The sequence below is a fragment of the Pseudophryne corroboree genome, chromosome 1 (assembly GCF_028390025.1).
Source record: "Pseudophryne corroboree isolate aPseCor3 chromosome 1, aPseCor3.hap2, whole genome shotgun sequence".
NCBI classification, from domain to species: Eukaryota; Metazoa; Chordata; class Amphibia; order Anura; family Myobatrachidae; genus Pseudophryne; species Pseudophryne corroboree.
This window is the reverse complement of record NC_086444.1, coordinates 332,169,179-332,189,654: the sequence shown is the minus strand read 5'-3', so window position 1 is coordinate 332,189,654 and position 20,476 is coordinate 332,169,179. Positions and strand designations below refer to the sequence as shown.

At 48.1% G+C, this 20,476-nt stretch overlaps 1 protein-coding gene across 4 annotated transcripts in view; it reads right to left on the bottom strand.

The window, feature by feature from the left end:
• PIWIL1 (piwi like RNA-mediated gene silencing 1) overlaps positions 1-20,476 on the bottom strand; it is a 1,090,590-nt gene that overhangs the window by 599,758 nt on the left and 470,356 nt on the right. For all 4 annotated transcript variants that reach the window (XM_063964616.1, XM_063964613.1, XM_063964615.1 and 1 more), the window contains exon 11: positions 14,264-14,381. In XM_063964616.1, the coding sequence (XP_063820686.1) occupies positions 14,264-14,381 (118 nt within the window). The remainder of the gene's footprint in view (positions 1-14,263; positions 14,382-20,476) is intronic.

The following is a 20,476-nucleotide window of genomic DNA, read 5'->3' as shown; positions in this document are numbered from 1 at the left end:
TATTCTAGAGAGCAGTAGGCTAATGTCTCTTTGAGCATCTCTCATATATAGGACAGCGTCTTTTATATGCCCCATGGTTAGTAATATAGTATCCTTGTCCAAGGTATCAAGTTCCTCAGATAAGGTATCTGTCCATGCTGCTGCAGCACTACACATCCAGGCCGACGCAATCGCCGGCCGTAGTAAGGTACCTGAATGTGTATAAATGGACATCAGGATACCCTCCTGCTTTCTATCCGCAGCATCTTTAAGGGTGGCCGTATCCTGTGACGGCAGGGCTACCCTCTTGGATAAGCGTGTTAAAGCTTTGTCTACCCTAGGGGAGGATTCCCAGCGCAACCTGTCCGTTGGCGGGAAAGGATACGCCATAAGCATCCGTTTGGAAATCTGCAGTTTTCTATCTGGAGATTCCCAAGCTTTTTCACATAACTCATTTAACTCATGTGAAGGGGGAAAGGTCACCTCTTACCTTTTCTCCCCATACATATAAACCCTCTTGTCAGGGACTGGGGTTTCCTCTGTGATGTGCAACACATCTTTCATTGCTATAATCATGTAACGGATGGCTTTAGCCATTTTTGGCTGCAACTTTGCATCATCGCCATCGACACTGGAGTCAGAATCCGTGTCGATATCTGTGTCAACAATTTGGGATAGTGGGCGCTTCTGAGACACTGACGGCCTCTGCGACGTAGGATAAGGCATGGGTTGAGACCCTGACTGTCCCAAGGCTTCAGCTTTATCCAACCTTTTATGCAAGGAATTAACATTATCATTTAAAACCTTCCACATATCCATCCAATCAGGTTTCGGCGCCGTCGGCGGCGACCACACATTCATTTGTACCCGCTCTGTTTCCACATAGCCTTCCTCGTCAAACATGCCGACACAAGCGTACCGACACACCACACACACAGGGGATGCTCTATTTGAAGACCGTTCCCCCACAAGGCCTTTTGGAGAGACAGAGAGAGAGTATGCCAGCACACACCCCAGCGCTATATGACCCAGATATCACACAGTAACTTAGTGTTAACCCAGTAGCTGCTGTATATACTGTTTTTGCGCCAAATTTATGTGCCCCCCGCCCCTCTCTATTTACCCTCTTTCTACCGTGATTCTGCAGGGGAGAGCCTGGGAAGATTCCTCTCAGCGGAGCTGTGGAGAGAAAATGGCGCTGGTGAGTGCTGAGGAAGAAGCCCCGCCGCCCCCTCAGCGGCGGGCTTCTGTCCCGCATTTTGTGTGTAAAATAATGGCGGGGGCTCATGCATATATACAGTGCCCAACTGTATATATGCTGCTTTTTGCCAACAGGTTCCCAATTGCTGCCCAGGGCACCCTACAGTGACGGGAGTGTGTGGGTTTAGTGTGGGAGCAATGGCGCACAGCTGCAGTGCTGTGCGCTACCTCATATGAAGACTGGAGTCTTCTGCCGCCGATTTTGAAAGTCTTCTTGCTTCTCACGCCGGCTTCTGTCTTCTGGCTCTGCGAGGGGGACGGCGGCGTGGCTCCGGGATCGGACGACCAAGGGTGCGTTCCTGTGTACGATCCCTCTGGAGCTAATGGTGTCCAGTAGCCTAAGAAGCAGGACCTATCTTCAGTGAGGAGGGCTGCTTCTCTCCCCTCAGTCCCACGTAGCAGAGAGTCTGTTGCCAGCAGATCTCTATAAAAATAAAAAACCTAACAAAATACTTTCTTTTTAGCAAGCTCAGGAGAGCTCACTAAGTAGCACCCAGCTCGTCCGGGCACAGATTAAAAACTGAGGTCTGGAGGAGGGACATAGAGAGAGGAGCCAGTACACACCAGTATCCAAATTCTTTCTTAGAGTGCCCTGTCTCCTGCGGAGCCCGTCTATTCCCCATGGTCCTTACGGAGTCCCCAGGATCCACTAGGACGTTAGAGAAAAAGAGGCGCACCAAGGTCGCTGTGTGACTAAGCTAAGCGTCACAAGTGGCCAACACAAACACCTGGCCCATCTAGGAGTGGCACTGCAGTGTCAGGCAGGATGGCACTTCAAAAAAATTGTACCCAAACAGCACATGATGCAAAGAAAAATGAAAGAAAAAAGAGGTGCAAGATGGAATTGTCCTTGGGCCCTCCCACCCACCCTTATGTTGTATAAACAGGACATGCACACTTTAACGAACCCATCATTTCAGCGACAGGGTCTGCCACACGACTGTGACCGAAATGACTGGTTGGTTTGGGCCCTCACCAAAAAAAGAAGCAATCAATCTCTCCTTGCACAAACTGGCTCTACAGAGGCAACATGTCCACCTCATCATCATCCTCCGATTCATCACCCCTTTCACTGTGTACATCCCCCTCCTCACAGATTATTAATTCGTCCCCACTGGAATCCACCATCTCAGGTCCCTGTGTACTTTCTGGAGGCAATTGCTGCTGGTGAATGTCTCCACAGAGGAATTGATTGTAATTCATTTTGATGAACATCATCTTCTCCACATTTTCTGGAAGTAACCTCGTACGCCGATTGCTGACAAGGTGAGCGGCTGCACTAAACACTCTTTCGGAGTACACACTGGAGGGAGGGCAACTTAGGTAGAATAAAGCCAGTTTGTGCAAGGGCCTCCAAATTGCCTCTTTTTCCTGCCAGTATACGTACGGACTGTCTGACATGCCTACTTGGATGCGGTCACTCATATAATCCTCCACCATTCTTTCAATGGTGACAGAATCATATGCAGTGACAGTAGACGACATGTCAGTAATCGTTGGCAGGTCCTTCAGTCCGGACCAGATGTCAGCACTCGCTCCAGACTGCCCTGCATCACCGCCAGCGGGTGGGCTCGGAATTCTTAGCCTTTTCCTCGCACCCCCAGTTGCGGGAGAATGTGAAGGAGATGTTGACAAGTCACGTTCCGCTTGACTTGACAATTTTCTCACCAGCAGGTCTTTGAACCTCTGCAGACTTGTGTCTGCCGGAAAGAGAGATACAACGTAGGTTTTAAATCTAGGATCGAGCACGGTGGACAAAATGTAGTGCTCTGATTTCAACAGATTGACCACCTTGAAATCATTCTTGAAATCACTTATTGACCACGTTGAAATCATTCTCCACTGCGCTTGAGTCAGGTGCATTCCCCCTCCTTTGCCTATATCGTGGGCAGATGTATAGGCTTGAATGGCCTTTTGCTGCTCCTCCATCCTCTGAAGCATATAGGGGGTTGAATTCCACCTCGTTACCACCTCTTGCTTCAGATGATGGCAGGGCAGGTTCAGGAATGTTTGGTGGTGCTCCAGTCTTCTGTACGCGGTGGCTGAATGCCGAAAGTGGCCCGCAATTCTTCGGGCTATCCGACAGCATCTCTTGCACGCCCCTGTCGTTTTTTAAATAATTCTGCACCACCAAATTCAATGTATGTGCAAAACATGGGACGTGCTGGAATTTGCCCAGATGTAATGCACGCACAATATTGGTGGCGTTGTCCGATGTCACAAATCCCCAGGAGAGTCCAATTGGGGTAAGCCATTCTGCGATGATGTTCCTCAGTTTCCGTAAGAGGTTGTCAGCTGTGTGCCTCTTATGGAAAGCGGTGATACAAAGCGTAGCCTGCCTAGGAACGAGTTTGCGTTTGCGAGATGCTGCTACTGGTGCCGCCGCTGCTGTTCTTGCTGCGGGAGGCAATACATCTACCCAGTGGGCTGTCACAGTCATATAGTCCTGAGTCTGCCCTGCTCCACTTGTCCACATGTCCGTGGTTAAGTGGACATTGGGTACAACTGCATTTTTTAGGACACTGGTGACTCTTTTTCTGAGGTCTGTGTACATTTTCGGTATCGCCTGCCTAGAGAAATGGAACCTAGATGGTATTTGGTACCGGGGACACAGTACCTCAATCAAGTCTCTAGTTGCCTCTGAATTAACGGTGGATACCGGAACCACGTTTCTCACCGCCCAGGCTGCCAAGGCCTGAGTTATCCGCTTTGCAGCAGGATGACTGCTGTGATATTTCATCTTCCTCGTAAAGGACTGTTGGACAGTCAATTGCTTACTGGAAGTAGAACAAATGGTCTTCCAACTTCCCCTCTGGGATGACGATCGACTCCCAGCAGCAACAACAGCAGCGCCAGCAGCAATAGGCGTTACACTCAAGGATGCATCGGAGGAATCCCAGGCAGGAGAGGACTCGTCGGGACTTGCCAGTGACATGGCCTGCAGGACTATTGGCTTTCCTGTGTGAGGTGGAAATTGACACTGAGGGAGTTGGTGGTGTGGTTTGCAGGAGCTTGGTTACAAGAGGAAGGGATTTAGTGGTCAGTGGACTGCTTCCGCTGTCATCCAAAGTTTTTGAACTTGTCACTGACTTCTGATAAATGCGGTCCAGGTGACGTATAAGGGAGGATGTTCCTAGGTGGTTAACGTCCTTACCCCTACTTATTACAACTTGACAAAGGCAACACACGGCTTGACACCTGTTGTCTGCATTTGTGTTGAAATAATTCCACACCGAAGAGGTGATTTTTTTTGTATTTTGACCAGGCATGTCAATGGCCATATTCGTCCCACGGACAACAGGTGTCTCCCCGGGTGCCTGACTTAAACAAACCACCTCACCATCAGAATCCTCCTTGTCAATTTCCTCCCCAGCACCAGCAACACCCATATCCTCATCCTGGTGTACTTCAACAGTGACATCTTCAATTTGACTATCAGGAACTGGACTGCGGGTGCTCCTTCCAGCACTTGCAGGGGGCATGCAAATGGTGGTAGGCGCAAGCTCTTCCCATCCAGTGTTGGGAAGGTCAGGCATCGCAACCGACACAATTGGACTCTCCTTGGGGATTTGTGATTTAGAAGAACGCACAGTTCTTTGCTGTGCTTTTGCCAGCTTAAGTCTTTTCATTTTTCTAGCGAGAGGATGAGTGCTTCCATCCTCATTTGAATCTGAACCACTAGCCATGAACATAGGCCAGGGCCTCAGCCGTTCCTTGCCACTCCGTGTCGTAAATGGCATATTGGCAAGTTTACGCTTCTCAGACGCTTTCAATTTTGATTTTTGGGTCATTTTACTGAACTTTTGTTTTTTGGATTTTACATGCTCTCTACTATGACATTGGGCATCGGCCTTGGCAGCCGACGTTGATGGCATTTCATCGTCTCGGCCATGACTAGTGGCAGCAGCTTCAGCACGAGGTGGAAGTGGATCTTGATCTTTCCCTATTTTAACCTCCACATTTTTGTTCTCCATTTTTTAATGTGTGGAATTATATGCCAGTATCAATAGCAATGGCCTACTACTATATATACTGCGCACAACTGAAATGCACCACAGGTATAGAATCTAGATGGATAGTATACTTGACGACACCGAGGTAGGTACAGCAGTGGCCTTCCGTACCGTACTGCTATATATACACGTGGTCACTGTGTCAGCAAACTGCACAACTGAAATGCACCACAGGTATAGAATCTAGATGGATAGTATTCTTGACGACACAGAGGTAGGTAGAGCAGTGGCCTTCCGTACCGTACTGCTATATATTATATACTGGTGGTCAGCAAAATGATGCACTCTACTCCTACTATATACTACACAATGCAGCACAGATATGGAGTGTTTTTAAGGCAGACAACGTATACTGGTGGTCACTGGTCAGCAAAACTCTGCACTGTACTCCTCCTATATAATATTATACTGGTGGTCCCCAGTCCCCACAATAAAGCAGTGTGAGCACAGATATATGCAGCACACTGAGCACAGATATGGAGTGTTTTTCAGGCAGACAACGTATACTGGTGGTCACTGTCAGCAAAACTCTGCACTGTACTCCTCCTATATAATACAGCTGCTCCCCAGTCCCCACAATTAAGCAGTGTGAGCACAGATATATGCAGCACACTGAGCACAGATAAGGAGCATTTTTTTCAGGCAGAGAACGGATAAAACTGGTGGTCACTGATCAGCAAAACTCTGCACTGTACTCCTCCTATATTAATATAAAGCTGCTCCCCAGTCCCCACAATGATATAAGCAAGCACAAATATTTGCATCAACTCAACAATGAATAAACGGAGAGGACGCCAGCCACGTCCTCTCCCTAACATTTCCAATGCACGAGTGAAAATGGCGGCGACGCGCGGCTGCTTATAGAGAATCCGAATCTCGCGAGAATCCGACAGCAAGATGATGACTTTCGGGCGCGCTCGGGTTAACCGAGCCATACGGGAGAATCCGAGTATGCCTCGGACCCGTGTAAAATGGGTGCAGTTCGGGGGGGTTCGGTTTCCGAGGAACCGAACCCGCTCATCACTACTTTATATAGCCAGACTGACATTCAGTAACATGCTGCCCAGCCCCCCCCACCACCCCCTGCAAGTGCCATTGGAAGTATGTGTGGGAACATGACACGCAGCGCGACCGCTACACGGTACCTCGTTACTGAAGTCTTCTGCCGTCATTGAAGTCTTCTGTTCTTCTGTATACTCACCCGGATTCTTTCTTCTGGCTGCTGTGAGGGGGTTGACGGCGCGGCTCCGGGAACAAGCAGCTAGGCGGACCAAGTGATCGAACCCTCTGGAGCTAATGGGTGTCCAGTAGCCTAAGAAGCAGAGCCTTTAACTCACAAGAAGTAGATCTGACTTCTCTCCCCTCACTCCCACGAAGCAGGGAGCCTGTAGCCAGCAGGTCTCCCTGAAAATAAAAAACCTAACAGAAAGTCTTTTCAGAGAAACTCAGGAGAGCTCCCCTAGTGTGTGTCCAGTCTCTCTGGGCACAGAATCTAACTGAGGTCTGGAGGAGGGGCATAGAGGGAGGAGCCAGTTCACACCCATTTAAAGTCTTATAGTGTGCCCATGTCTCCTGCGGATCCCGTCTATACCCCATGGTCCTTTTGGAGTCCCCAGCATCCACTAGGACGTAAGAGAAATAACTTTATCAGAGTCGGTATCACTGTCAGCTTGCATTATCTGGGCAAATGTACGCTTGTGTGGGTATGGAGGTGGGATTTTTGATGAAGCAGTGGGGGCCAAATACCGTAACCCCTCCACAGATTTCCTCGAAAACAGCATCTCTTTCTCAGCATGTGACATCCTTGTAGAAAGCTGGGATATCATTCCACTTAAATAATCCACCCATGCGGGTTTAGATTCAGAAGGCTGAGAAAGTATATTGCAGTCCTGAGTACATGGGATAGACTCCTCAGGAGAAGATAAACACTCTGCAGCACAGGACACAGAGTCCTTAGACATGGTAATGTGGGATATACACACACAGAAAAAAATGTCAGATACAATTTCCCCCAGAGTACCTTCAGAGAGTCACAGAGTCTAAGGAGCCAGCCACACAGCGCCCTTTGGAGCAGATATTATGATAAAAGCCCGACGCTGAGAAACAAAACTTAATCGGTTGATTATTACTAACATTTCACTCCCCCCTGTTTATAACATCCTGGTAACGCAGTAACTGGAGTTATGTGGAGGGTCAGTGCTCCCTGTCAGCATTTCTTCTGTGTCTGCAGGGAGGAAAATGGCGCTGGTGAGTGCTGGATCTGCTCTGAGGAGAAGCCCCGCCCCCCGCAATGGCGCGCGGTTTCCCGCACAAAATGTATTATACAGGCCGGAGGTCTCTATGCTAATAGTGGAATTAGCTCCTGTTAGCGACTGTGACCAGTTTAGGCTTACTGCGCTGGCCCGATATGCCACTCCAAGCGCCTACACGAAGTGTGGCTGAGCCTTCCAGGAGCGCAGCCTGAATCAGAGCTGCGATCCAACCCTTGTGCCGCCATACTCGATGGGGACCCGCTAATCGGGAAGCCGGCGCTGTACTCACCACCTTCTATCTTCTGGCTCTATTTGGGGGTGGCGGCCGTGCTGCGGGAGTGAGCGGTCGCCTCGTGGGCTTGCGATCATCACCCTCCTCAGGAGCTCAGTGTCCTGTCAGCGGAGATAGAGAACCATTAACTTCTAGAGTTGGTTCCTACTCCCCCTCCCTAAGTCCCACGAGGCAACTGCCTTTCTGTACCTAAAAATCGAATAAAAAATAAAAAAAAAAACTAAGAAAACTCCCAAAAGCTCCCCTAGCAATGATCGGCTCCTGCGGACACATTTTCTAAATGAAGACTGCTAGGAGGGGCATAGAGGGAGGAGCCAGCCCACACTATTAATCTCTTAAAGTGCCGATGGCTTCTAATGGACCCGTCTATACCCCATAGTACTAATGTGGACCCCAACATCCTCTAGGATGTTGATTTTAAAATATGATTTTAATTACCTACTGGTAAATACTTTTCTCGTAGTCCGTAGAGGATGCTGGGGTCCATTTTAGTACCATGGGGTATAGACTGTTCCGCAGAAGCCTTCGGCACTTTAAAACTTTTCAACAGTGTGAACTGGCTCCTCCATCTATGCTCCTCCTCCAGACCTCAGCATAGGAACTGTGCCCAGAGACGGAAAACTTCGAGAGAAGAATTTACATTAAACTAGTGGCGAGATTCACACCAGCTCATACAAAACATGCCGACTAACATAGCTTTCAACATAACCCATGCTAACGTGCATGCATAACGCAACAGCTGTGAACATCTTAACACATGAGAACCTGTGTAAGAAGATAAAACGTAATTCTGCAGGAAAGATGAGCACTGGGCGGGCGCCCAACATCCTCTACGTACTACGAGAAAAGGATTTACCGGTAGGTAATTAAAATCCTATTTTCTCTTACGTCCTAGAGTATGCTGGGGTCCATTTTAGTACCATGGGGATGTACCAAAGCTCCCAGTACGGGCGGGAAAGTGCTAATGTTCCTGTAGAACTGACTGACCAAACTGAAGGTCATCAGCAGCCAAGGTGTCAAACCTGTAAAACTTAGCAAACGTGTTTGCCCCTGACCAAGTAGCTGCTTGGTAAATTTGCAACGCCGAGACACCCCGGGCAGTCGTCCAGGAAGAACCCACTTTCCTTGTAGAGGAGGCCTTTACCGAACTCGGTAACGGCAATCCTGTCATGGAATAAGCGTGCTGAATGGTACCTCTGATTCAGCGCGTAATAGTCTGTTTAGAAGCAGGACCTCCAATCTTGTTGGGGTCATAGAGGACAAACAAAGAATCTGCTTTCCTTATCCGAAAAGTTCTTGCAACATTAGTCCTCAACGCTCTGACGACATCCAAGGACTTTGAAACGGCTGAGGTGTCAGAAGTCACTGGCACCACCACAGGTTGGTTGATATAGAAATAAGACACAACCTTTGGAAGAAAATGCTGACGCGTCCGCAGTTTAGCTCTTTTTTCATGAAAAAACAAATAAGGACTCTTGTGTGACAGGGCCACTAATTCATCACTCGTCTGCCTGAGGCCAAGGATAACAGCATGACCACTTTCCAAGTGAGAAACTTTAACTCTACCTCTTGTAGAGGCTCAAACCAGTCCGATTTAAGGAACTGCAACACCACATTAAAATCCCATAGCGCCGCAGAAGGCACAAAGGGAGGTTGGATGCGCGCAGAACCCCCTTCACGAACGTCTGGACCTCAGGAAGGGAAGCCAAATGTTTCTGAAAGAAAATGGACAAGGCCGAAATTTGGACCTTGATAGACCCTAATCTCAAGCCAGCATCCACACCCACCTGTAGAAATAGGAGAAGACGTCCTAATTTAAACTCCACCGCAGGAGACTTCTTGGATTCACACCAAGACACATTTTTTCAAAACACGATGGTAATGTTTGGACGTTACCCCTTTCCTGGCCAGAATAAGTGTGGGAATGACTTCATTGGGAATACCCTTACGGGCTAGGATCTGGCGCTCAACAGCCCAAACGCAGCCGCGGTAAGTCTTCTTAAACAAACGGCCCCTGCTGAAGCAGGTCCTCGCGAAGAGGAAGAGGCTGAGGATCTTCCAGTAATAACTCCTGAAGATCTGGATACCAAGCCCTCCTTGGCCAGTCTGGAGCAATGAGAATTGCTCGAACCCTTGTTCTTCTGATGATCTTGAGAACTTTTGGTATTAGTGGAAGTGGAGGGAACAGATACACCGACTGAAACACCTACTGGGTCACCAGTGCATCCATTGCTATTGCTTGTGGGTCTCTAGATCTGGAACAATATTTCTGAAGCTTCTTGTTGAGACGTAATGCCATCATATCTACTTGAGGAACGCCCCAACGATTTGCTACCTCTGCAATCACATCTGGGTGGAGGCCCCATTCTCCTGGATGTGTGTCTGCTGAGGAAGTCTGCTTCCCAGTTGACCACTTCCGGAATGAAAATTGTCGACAGAGCTTTTGCATGTCTTTCTGCCCAGAGGAGTATCTTTGTCATCTCTGCCATTGCCGCCGTTTTGTTTTTTTTTCTCCGCCCTGGCGGCTTATGTAAGCTACTGCCGTTACATTGTCTGACTGGATCTGTATGGGACGACCTTGAAGAAGGTGTGCCGCTTGATGAAGGCTGTTGTACACAGCTCTTAATTCCAGAATGTTTATGTGAAGGAGTACTTCTTGACTTGACCATCGTCCTTGGAAGCTTTCACCTTGCGTGACTGCTCCCCAACCTCGGAGGCTTGCATCTGTGGTCACCAGGATCCAAGTCTGAATCCCGAACCTGCGTCCCTCCAGGAGGTGAGAACTTTGAAGCCACCACAAGAGTGAAATACTGGCTTTTGTTGACAGGATTATCCTCCGGTGCATGTGTAGGTGCGATCCGGACCACTTGTCCAGTAGGTCCCATTGGAACACCCTGGCGTGGAAACGTCCAAATTGTAGAGCCTCGTAGGCCGCTACCATCTTTGCCAGCAGGCGAATGCACTGATGAATCGATACGCGTGCTGGTTTTAAAACTTGTTTGACCATCCTCTGGATCTCCAGAGCCTTTTCCACCAGTAGGAATACTTTCTGTACTTCCGTTTCCAATATCATTCCCAGAAATGATAATCTCATTGTAGGTTCCAATTGTGATTTTGGAAGGTTTATGATCCAACCGTGCTGTTGAAGCACCGTCAGCGAAAGTGCAATTTTCTGCACTAGTTTCTCCCTGAATCTCGCTTTTAAGAGGAGATCGTCCAAGTATGGGATGACTTTGACTCCTTTCTTGCGAAGAAGTGCCATCATCTCCGCCATCACCTTGGAGAATATTCTCGGAGCCATGGAGAGCCTGAAAGGCAATGTTTGAAACTGGTAGTGGCAGTCCTGCACCGCAAACCTCAGGTATGCCTGATGCGGCGGGTAGATGGGAACATGTAAATAAACATCTTTGATGTCCCTCGATACCAGAGATTCCTTTTCCTCCAAGCTGGAGATCACTGCTCTCAGAGATTCCATCTTGAATTTGAACCTTTTCAAATAAAGGTTCAGAGTCTTTAGGTTTAAAATCAGTCTGACCGAGCCATCCGGTTTCGGCACTACAAACAGGCTTGAATAAAACCCTTTTTCCTGTTGTGACACAGGAACTAAGGAAATTACGTTGTCTTGACATAATTTCTGTATTGCGTTCAGCACTTTTGCTCTGTCCTGAACAGAAGCTGGTAAGGCTGATTTCAAAAATCGGCATGGGTGAAGGTCCTGAAATTCCAATTTGTACCCTTGGGATACTATCTGCAATACCACCCAAGGATCCAGATCTGAGTGAACCCAGACCTGGCTGAAAGACAGCAGACGTGCCCCCACCCGATCGTACTCCCGCAGGGGAGCCCAAGGTCATGCTGAGGTTTTAGCAGAAGTAGCTGTTGACTTCTGCTCCTGCAAGCCTGATGGTGTTGTATATTTTTTACCTCTTCCTCGACCTCTTCCTGCAAAGAAGGGGGAACCCTTTGCCTTTTTGGACTTGTTGGGCCGAAAGGATTGCATCGTATGAGAATGAAATCCTTTCCTAGGTGGAGCAGCTGCGGAAGGCAGAAATGCTGATTTGCCTGATGTAGTTGTTGAAATCATGGCATCCAGCTTGTCTCCAAAGAGGGCTTCTCCAATGTAAGGAAGCGACTCAATATTCTTTTTTGATTCCGCATCAGCATTCCATTGGCGGATCCACAGCGCCCTGCGGGCTGAAATCGCCATAGCGGAGGATCTTGAACTCAGCAACCCAATATCCTTCATAGCTTCAATTAAGTAACCTGCAGCATCTTTGATATGGCCGAGAGTTAGGACTATTTCATCCCTGTCAACTGTGTCTATGTTAACAAGCAAGTTGTCAGACTATTTTTCCACAGCGTTACCTGCCCACGCACAAGCAATGGTGGGCCTGAGCACCGTTCCGTTAGCCGTATATATGGATTTTAGGGTTGTTTCTAATTTACGGTCAGCTGGATCTTTTAAAGGGGCTAAACCAGGGGCAGGCAAAACTATTTTCTTAGACATTCGAGAAACTGAGGTGTCTATCAGTGGGGGTGTCTCCCATTTGTGCCTGTCTTCCTCAGGGAAAGGGTACGCTACACGTATCCTTCAGGGAAGGGTAAATTTCTTCTCAGGGTTAGCCCAGGATTCTTCAAAGAACGCATTAAAATCCTTTTAAGGAGGAAAGTCACAACCTGCTTTTTATTTAATTTAAAATAATCCTTTTCCTCTGGGACCAGTGTTGTTTCAGGAAACTCCAACACTTCCTTTATAGCAACTATCATACATTGTATGCATTTGGCTAATTTGGGGTCTACCCCTCTCAAATCCCCAGTGTCGACGTCAGAGTTGGAATCTGTGTCTGAGTCCCCTTGCATTATCTGGGCCAGAGACCTTTTCTGGGAACTGGATGGGACCCGAGTGGATGATATGGAGGGGTCAGTAAACAGTGCATCCTCCACAGACTGCCTCCAATGTTTAGTCTGTTGTTCAGACTCAGAGAATTTCTTTGCAACATTCTCACCCACTCCGGCTCCTTCTGAGAGGGAAGGGCCACCACATTACCCTCTTGTGCATCTAAAATGGGTTCTTCCTGGGAAGAACCCTCCCCAATGTCTGACATGTTACACACTTGTACACACACACACACACACACACACACACCCCTTATCACACAGGGGGCTATTGGGGACAGACCCACACTAAAGTCTGTCAGAGAGACACAGAGGGATTTGCCAGTCCACACTGCACCCTATTGTGAATTGTGGAAATATTACCCACTTACAGCGCATATACCAATAATAGACCCACAGACTTAATTATTATGAACACTCTCTGCCCCTTCTATAAAACTCTGTACTTGTATCAGCGTTGTCATGAGAAACAGCGTTCAGGAGCTTCACACTGGAGTTTCTGCCGGAGAAAATCGCACCCAGTGAGTGTTCTGGCAAGTCTGAGGAGAAGCCCCACCCTTCAGCCTCAGCAATGTAATATTTATACTGGCTGGGGATGGCACATCAGCGGTTGTACATGTATGTACCCTTTTTGCCAGTGAGGGAAGGTTTTAAAACATGCTCTCAGAGCGCGCCCCCCACCCCCTTGTACCTGTATGCCGCCAACGATGACCGGAGGATCCCCTCTCTGCAGGACTCCGGTAATATACTCACCAGCCTTCTGACTTCTGGCTCTGTTAGAGGATGCTGTGGGAGTGAATGCTGGCCAGGTTTGGGCTATGTTCAGTACCCTTCAGGAGCCAATGGTGTCCTGTCAGCGGAAGCAGAACCATTAACTAATTGAGAAGTTGGTTCCTACTCCCCCTCCCCCCCCGAAGTCCCACGAAGCAGGGAAGCTGATGGAAGCAGCTTCCCTGTAAAATAAAAAACCTAAAAAAGTATTTTTCCAGCAAAGCTCTGTAGACCTCCACTAGTGTCCATCCAGTCTCCTGGGCACATTTTCTAAACTGAGGTCTGGAGGAGGGGCATAGAGGGAGGATCCAGTTCACACTGTTGAAAAGTCTTAAAGTGCCGAAGGCTCCTGCAGAACAGTCTATACCCCCTGGACATACTTACCCTGAGTGACGATCTCTGCGATGCTGGGGCCAGCTTTGACGTCAGACATCCGCCCTCCGTTCTCCTGGACACACCTGCGTTTCTTTCTCCACTCCCCGAAAACGGTCTCCAAGGGTCCGGTGACGCCCAGGTACGCCTTCTTACTGTCAATCTTTTTGCGGTCGGCTGTGCAACCACTTTCTTCGTACTGCTGGACGTAACCCGGTGACCCCTGTCGCCGGGTAACGCTGTGCACACGTAGTGCGGGCGCCGCGCATGCCGGACCCGTTTGCACCGCAGCGAGAAGCCGCTGCTTGTGAATGGGTCGGTATGACCCACAGAGACACAACATGTAAGTGATTTCTAAAAGTGCTTTTCATATAGTAATAGAGAAACTTACGCATACTATAACAGAAATTTAAGAATCTATTACTTACTTGTGAATGTAGTTCAGAAACTTCCCCAGCTGTTGTTCTCTTTGCTCTGGTGCTAGCCTGGTGTAAATTGCTAGATCTTTCATTACAGTAAAATCACTTCGCATTTTATCAGTTAAACCTTTCAGAAAAGAGACAGAAAAAAAAGAAAGCCATAACATATCCTGAAAAATCAATATCCTAAATAAACTGCATATTAAAGCCAATGACAAATGCAAGTATATTAGAGAACAAACAATTCACAAACAATAATGGCTCAACACAGTTCTTTACTACCACAAAAAGGAGATTTATGGTAGACTTACCAAAGTTAAATCTCTTTCTGCAAGGTACACTGGATTCCACAAGGAAAAACATCGGGGGTATAGAGTTGGATCTTGATCCGAGGAACCAACAGGCTAAAGTTTTGACTATTCCCATGATGCATTGCACCGCCTCATCTATAGCCCCACCTCCAGGCACTGGAGCTCAGTTTCGTTAACAATTCCATGTTACGCACACCAGTGCTAACAGGAGTATACCGGTGTATGAACAGAGAGGGAAGCGAAGCAAACGAACTCAAAGACAGTATAACATAACATACACAGGAGGTGATGGAATAACTAATAAACACAAAGTGAACGGAGAAGCCCAAAGGCTCAGGAATTGGGTGTCTCCCTAGTGTCAGGAATGCTCAGATGGAATAGAGCGGACAATGAAGCGATGTGTAGTGATTTAACATGTGGAGCACCTGAAATGATGTTGCTAAGAGCAACAGAAAAAACCCCAAAGGGTTACCAACGGGTGTGGGAATAAACTCCTTGGTCAGAGATAGAAATATAGACACAAGGAGAGTATCCACAATCCTAACCCCCACTTGCAGGGCACAGGTTCAGCTTACTGCTACTAAACTGACACCTGGACGCCCTGCACAGTGAGGGAGGATTAAGCAAGCAGGTCTGAGAGTACAGCCGCAAACCTGCTGGGTTCACAGAATAGCAAAAGAACCCCAGCAGGTCAAACAACTGACTCCAGTCTTACTGCTAGGTCCGGATTGGCAGAATGAAGTACCGTATCCCAAGGCCTATTCGCAGTAAGCAACAAGTAAATACAAAGTCACACAGTACTAGCTAACTCTCTGGAACTTACTAACAAACAAAGATTCAGCAGCATTTGCCTAGCCTGAGAGGATGGTTTATAAAGCAGGTGCTGTCCACGCCCCACTCAGACCTCACAGACTGTGAGCACAAAACCAGCGCCGGATTCCCTGCGGTGCACAGAGCCTGTAACCACTACACAGTAAAAACCCGGACCGGAGTATCAGCTGCGCTCAGGTTACTTCGCTAACACTTGCCTCCCGGTTGCCATGGCGACGTGGCAGCACAGAGCAGGAGATCCTAACAGTCCAATGCAGTAGCAAGTAAAAGAGATGGTAGATGTTAGTGACATAAAACCACATTCTCACGACAGGAGAATGGACAAGCGGCTAATGCCATGCAAACCCAAAGAAGCTAAATGCGTCAGGGTGGGCGCCCTGTAGAATACAGTGTACCTCGCAGAAAGAGATTTAACTATGGTAAGTCTGCTATAAATCTCCTTTTCTGCAGAGGAGTACACTGGTATTCCACAGGGAATAATATCGGGGACGTCCTAAAGCAGTTCCTCATGGGAGGAGACGCACTGTAGTGGGTATAAGAACCCGGCGTCCAAAGGAAGCATTCTGGGAGGCGGAAGTATCAAAGGCATAGAACCTGATGAACGTGTTCACAGAGGACCACGTAACCGCTTTGCACAATTGTTCAGCGGCCCGACTCAGTGGGTCGCCCAAGAAGGTCCAACAGACCGGGTAGAATGGGCTTTGATAGCAGCAGGAGCTGAAAGACCAGCCTGCGCATAAGTTTGTGTTATCACCATTCCAAGGTTTGCTTATTTGCAGGCCAGCCACGTTTGAGAAAACAAAAAAGTACAAAAAGGGTATCTGACCTCCTGAGTGAAGCAGTCCTCTCTACGTAAATACGGAGAGCCCGTACCACAGCCAAAGATCGCTCTTTGGAGGACAAACCAGAAGCGATAAAGGCCAGAACCACAATCTCTTGGTTAAAATGAAAAGATGATACCACCTTAGGTAGAAAACAATGGCGAGTTCTAAGAACTACTCGGTCACAATGAAAAATTAGAAAGGGTGGACGACAGGACAAGGTGCCTAAGTCCGACACCCTCCTAGCAGAGGCAATAGATAGAAAAACATACGACCTTAAGTGTAAGACATTAAGATCCACAGACTTAAGAGATTCAAATGGAGACTCTTATAGGGCATTTAAGACAACAGACAGATGCCATGGAGCCACAGGACGGACATAGGGAAGCTGAATCCGCAAAAAGCCCTGAGTGAAAATATGAACGTCAGGAATAGTCGTAATTTTCTTCTGACACCACACTGACAAGGCAGATATATGAACCTTGAGGGAGGCCAGCCGAAGGCCTAAATCTAGGCCTTGTTGCAGAAAGGCCAAAAGCCTAGAAGTACTGAATGAATAGGCATCATAATTCTTAGCAGCACACCAAGTGATGTAAGAATGACAGACCCTTTAAATCCGTGCAGAAGCCGGTTTGGGGGCCTTCAACATAGTTTGAATAACCACCTCAGAGAATCCCTTGGCCCTCAGGAGTGAAGCTTCAAGAGCCACACTGTCAAAGCAGTCTGGCAAGGTCCAGATACACACAATGGCCCTGAACGAGGAGGTCTGGGTGTTGAGGAAGAGGAAGCTCTATCGACAGACCCTGCAGATCTGAGAAACAATGCAGTCTAGGCCACGCTGGAGCGACTAGAGGTAGTATTCCTCTCTCTTGCTTGAACTGCCGTAGAACCCTGGGCAGGAGTGACACTGGAGGGAACACGTATGGCAGCCGAAAGTTCCATGGATTTGCCAGTGCATCCACGAACGCTGCTTGAGGATCCTTTGTCCTTGATCCAAAGATCGGAACCTTGTGATTGTGTCGAGATACCATCAGGTCCACGTCTGGTAGACCCCACTTGTCCACTAGGAGTCGAAAGACTTCCGGATGAAGACGCCACTCTCCGGCGTGAACTTCCTGACTGAGGAAATCCGCTTCCCAGTTGAGGACCCCGGACATGAACACTGCCGATATTGCTGGCAGATGGCGCTCCGCCCAACAAAGGATTTTTGACACTTCCATCATTGCCATGCGCCTTCAAGTGCCGCCTTGATGATTGATGTACGCCACCGTGGTGGTGTTGTCTGATTGTACTTGAACAGGCCTCTTCTGTACTAAAGGCAAGGCCAGTGTCAATGCATTAAACACTGTCGGAAATTCCAGGAAGTTTATTGGGAGGAGAGATTTCTCCCTGGTCCCCAACTCCGCAGACTAGCATCCGTTGTCAGGAGGACCCAGTTGGAGATCCAGAAGGGATGGCCCTTGCTCAGCTGTTGGTCCTGTAGCCAGCAGCTCAGTGATTCACGAACCTCCGGAGTCAAAGAGATCATTTGAGACCTGATCCGGTGAGGCAGGCCGTCCCACTTGGAAAGAATTAACCGCGGCAGAGGGCGGAAGTGAAATTGAGCGTACTCTACCATGTCGAAAGCAGACACCATGAGGCCTAGTACTTGCATCGCCAAGTGTATTGACACTCTCCGTCGAGAGAGGAAGTATCCTATCATGAAGTTTCAGGACTTTCTCTGGAGACAAGAACAATATTTGATTGTGTGTGTCCAACAGTGCTCCCAGGTGCACAATGCTCTGAGCAGGGACCAGCGCGGATTTCTTCCAGTTGATGAGCCACCCAGGAGCGTATAGGAATCAGACTGTCAGTTCCAGATGACTGAGGAGATCCACTGGGGAGTTCGCCAAGATCAGCAAGTCGCCAAGATACAGCATGATCCTGACACCCTGAAGGCACGGAAGAGCCGTCATGACTGCTATGACTTGGTGAAGATCCGAGAAGCCGTGTTCGGTCCGAATGGCAAGGCCTGGAATTGATAATGTAGTCTGTCAATAGCAAACTGCAGATATTGCTGATGCAACATGGCAATAGGTAAGGTAAGCACACTATGTCCAGTTATACAATATAGTCCTCGGGTTCCATGGCAATCACAATAGAGCGCAGTTTCCATACGGAATTTGGATACCCTTACAAATTTGTTCAAAGATTTGAGGTTGAGTATAGGCCGGAAGGACCCATTTGGTTTCGGGACTAGAAACAGGGTTGAACAGTATCCCCTGCCTCTTTGAGATAGAATTACCGGCACAATCACTCCAGTCTCTAGGAGAGATTGTACAACCAAGTGTAAAGTCTGTGCGTGCTTTCAACGGATCCAAAGGGATAACAGTCGAGTAGAACTAGTGAGGGGGACGTCGCTTGTAAGAGATCGCAAACCCGTGAGAGACAACTTCCAATACCCAAGCGTCCGAAGTAGTCTTTAACTAGACCTGGGTGAACTGTAGAAGTCGGCCTCCCACCATGGGGACCTCCAGGGGGAGGCCCGCCCACTTATGCAGCAGGCTTTTCTTGTTTGGAAGCAGGCTGACGGGCAGCCCATGATTGTTTAGATTTAGGCTTGGTGGTTTTGGAAGAACAAGCCTTTCTCGGGTACGCCTGACCCTTCGCTTTCCCTGGAGGTTGAAAAGAACGAAAATTTGGCACAGCCTTCAGAGTAGAAGGATTAGTACTTGGGAGAAACGCAGTCTTAACTGTTTCCAAGTCAGTAAAGATCTTGCTCAGATCCTCCGCAAAAAGTATGTCTCTCTTAAAAGGAAGCACCTCCAAGGTCTTTTTAGAGTCCAGGTCCACCTTCCAGGACCTTAACCACAAAATCCGGTGAGCCAGTATAGATGCAGTAGACACCTTGGCCACCATTACGCCTGAGTCAGAGGCAGTCTCCTCAATATAGTCAGAGGTTATGGTAATATACGACAGATATTGTCTGGCAGTGTCAGAAAAATCCTGAGGCAGGTCATCATCAATTGCCTGAACCCATGCTTCAATTCCTTTTGCAGCCCAGGAGGCTGCCACAGTTGGTCTATGTAGAGCAGGCATGTCCAACCTGCGGCCCTCCAGCTGTTGAGAAAATATACATCCCAGCATGCCCTGACACAGCTTTAGCATTCTCTGACAGCAAAACAGTGTCACGGCATGCTGGGATATGTAGTTTCACAACAGCTGGAGGGCCGCAGGTTGGACATGCCTGATGTAGAGCATCTGTAAGGGAGTAAATAGATTCAGGCATCCCTCCACATGCTTATCCGTCAGTTCCTTCAATGAGATGACACTGGTGACAGGCAGAGTAGATGACACCACAAGACGGGCAACATGAGAGTCCACCGGCAGTGGAGTTTCCCACTTGTTAGTCAACTCCGCAGGGATAGGATAACGAGCTAGCATCTTTTTAGACAGGGAAAAATTTATTTCTTGGAGACAAGCAGGATTCCAGACGTATGTCAATTAAATGGTCACAATGTGGAAAGACTATTTTAGCAACCTTCTGATGTTTGAATTTATAAGGTTTCTTAGACGTAGTAGTAGGCTCAATGTCATCATGTATTTGAAGAATTAGCTTATTAGCCTCCACTAGGTCAGGAACATCGACCTGGGTTGTAGATTCCTCATCAGAAACAAACTATCAGTGTCTGACAGATCAGTATATTCCCCATCCTCATCGGTAGAACTGTCCGAAATATTAGTATATTGGGAGGAATAAATAGCCAGCTTAGATGACCCCTTGGCCCCAGATGTGAGTGGGGTAGACATTTGTTTAACCAAAGATTGATTTAATTGTTGTAATTGTCCGCCCAAGGTGGATTAACTACAGGGAAATATGTGGCTGCAGTGGCACAGTAGGTCCCACTGGGGGCGTAAGACATGCTACAAGTGAAGTCAGCATACTTGAGTATGCTGCCCAAGGTGGGTCCTGATTGGCCACAGGTGCTGCAGGTTGACTGGTTGTATGGCACTCAGCGCCTGAACCAGCAGCTAAAACTTCTCCCTCAGATAAATCCATGGCGCCAGTACTGTAGGATGCAGTAGCGTCCGCGGATTTCCCACCCTGTGTGGCAGACATTATAAGGAATGTAGACTTAGGGGGTAACACTACAATATAACCAGACAAACACAATACCTGCATATAACCCCCTACGTTATGCGATAGTAAACACAGGACACAAAACAGAGGATTTAAGTGGTATGAGGTGACTGAAACACACAGTAGAAATACAAAATCG